This window comes from Fonticula alba (assembly GCF_000388065.1).
Source record: "Fonticula alba strain ATCC 38817 unplaced genomic scaffold supercont2.15, whole genome shotgun sequence".
Taxonomy (NCBI): domain Eukaryota; order Rotosphaerida; family Fonticulaceae; genus Fonticula; species Fonticula alba.
Genome location: NW_009242985.1, coordinates 235,114 through 236,712, shown reverse-complemented (window position 1 = coordinate 236,712; position 1,599 = coordinate 235,114). Strand labels below are relative to the sequence as shown.

Genomic DNA, 1,599 nt, shown 5'->3' with positions numbered 1-1,599 from the left:
CGGCCCATTCGTCAATCCCGAACGGCGCGCGAACACAGACCGCCCCGCGAGCCGCCCCCTCCCCCCCCCCCCGCCGCCGCCGCCGCGGTGCAGGGCAGAGGCCCCGGGGATGGCCTGGCTCTCCGTGGCACATGCCAACCCTTTCGAGAGCGTGATCTCGGATCGTGGGCCGGCACGGGATCCGCCCCCCGAGGGGCATCTATTGTTTTCGCGACCCGAGGCGAGTATGTGGGACAGCGGCGAGGGGGGGGGGGGGGGAAATAAAAAAAAAAACACCAGGGCGTCGCGCCCTCTCACCGGAAGAACACCTCCACCGTGACGGCCGACACCAGGCGGGATGCCGTGGATGCAGCCTCATCCTGGCCCATCATCATGCGTTGGGAAGGGGGGCGGGAGGGGGGGGCGGCCGGAAAGGAAGGCTCCCACATGTGAGACAGGTGCTGGGACAAGCGCAAAGCGCAGGCAGGGGGGAGCGGGGGAGCGGCGAGGGGGCAGGGCCACAGGAGGGAGGCACGCACATCATCCTGGGGCGTCACATCGTCCACCAGGCACTCGGTGCGCAGGTTCACCCGGCAGTCCAGCAGCCCCGGGGCCAGGGGAGCCCGATCGAAGTGCCCCTTGCCCGACCCGGGAACCGGGGCCCCGACAGGCACACCGGCCGGATGGGCCGGCGAGCAGGCCAGCGCCGATTGCGCGTGCTGCCGGCGCAGGGCCAGAGCCACGGCCAGGGCCCGCTCAATGGCCGGGCCAAGGGCATGGATGCGCACCCGCCGGTGGCGGTCCAGGTTGCGCTGGGCACGCGACAGCAGCGCCCGGAAGTCCGAGGCGCGCCGGGCCCCGGGCCCCGGGGACACGCCCCCGCGCCGGGACCCCGCCCCGCCCGGGCCGCGCACAAACACATCATACTCCAGCGGCGTGGAGGACTGCAGGCTGGCCGGGCGCCGGGAGACAGTGGACTTGGCGCTCGGCGGCGGCGGCGGCTGTGACGGTGACGGCGGGGAGTCCGCCATCTCGGGCGCGAGGGAGGCGGCCGCGGCCGCCGCGGCAGGCACGGTGCCTGAACTCTTCGGCGCCACCCAGGCCAGGAGTGCCTCCACCGGCGGCAGGGACACCGGCTGCGGGCCAAGGCGCCGGGCCTCCGGCATCGACTGCGGGACAAGGGCCCGGGACATCTGGCGGCGGTAACGCATGGCGGCGGGCGGCGGGCGGCGGGCGGCGGGCGGCGGGGAAGTGGCCAGCGGGCGGCGGGGAAGTGGCCAGCGGGCGGCGGGGAAGTGGCGGTGGTGGCGGTGGCGGAGAGGAAAGGGGGGGGGAGGAAAGGGGAGAGCAGTAGCAGCAACAGCAGCAGCAGCAGCAACAGACAGGGAGGGCGGGGGGCGGGATGCGCGTGTGCCGGTGGCCATCGTCCCGCCACCGGCCCCCGCGCGATCGGCTTAAGAGGCTGAGATCGGTGGGAGTGGTCGCGGATGCCAACGCATGTGTGGCGTGACCACGCAATGTTATTTTTTCGCGCCGGGCCGCCAGAAAAGGGCGCGCTCGGCGTGCGCGGCCAGCCTGGCGTGCGCCGCCCACCAGACAGCACCTCTCTCCCCCCCCCCC

The 1,599-nt window shown here is 73.7% G+C and overlaps 1 protein-coding gene across 1 annotated transcript; it reads right to left on the bottom strand.

The window, feature by feature from the left end:
- Positions 1–250: 250 nt before the first annotated feature.
- H696_05915 (hypothetical protein) lies at positions 251–1,190 on the bottom strand (the record flags this gene model as incomplete). Its single annotated transcript, XM_009499691.1, has 2 exons — positions 251–359; positions 519–1,190. The coding sequence occupies 2 exons, from the start codon at positions 1,188–1,190 to the stop codon at positions 294–296; spliced, it is 738 nt and encodes a 245-aa protein (XP_009497966.1). The 3' UTR covers positions 251–293.
- Between the last annotated feature and the right edge of the window lie 409 nt (positions 1,191–1,599).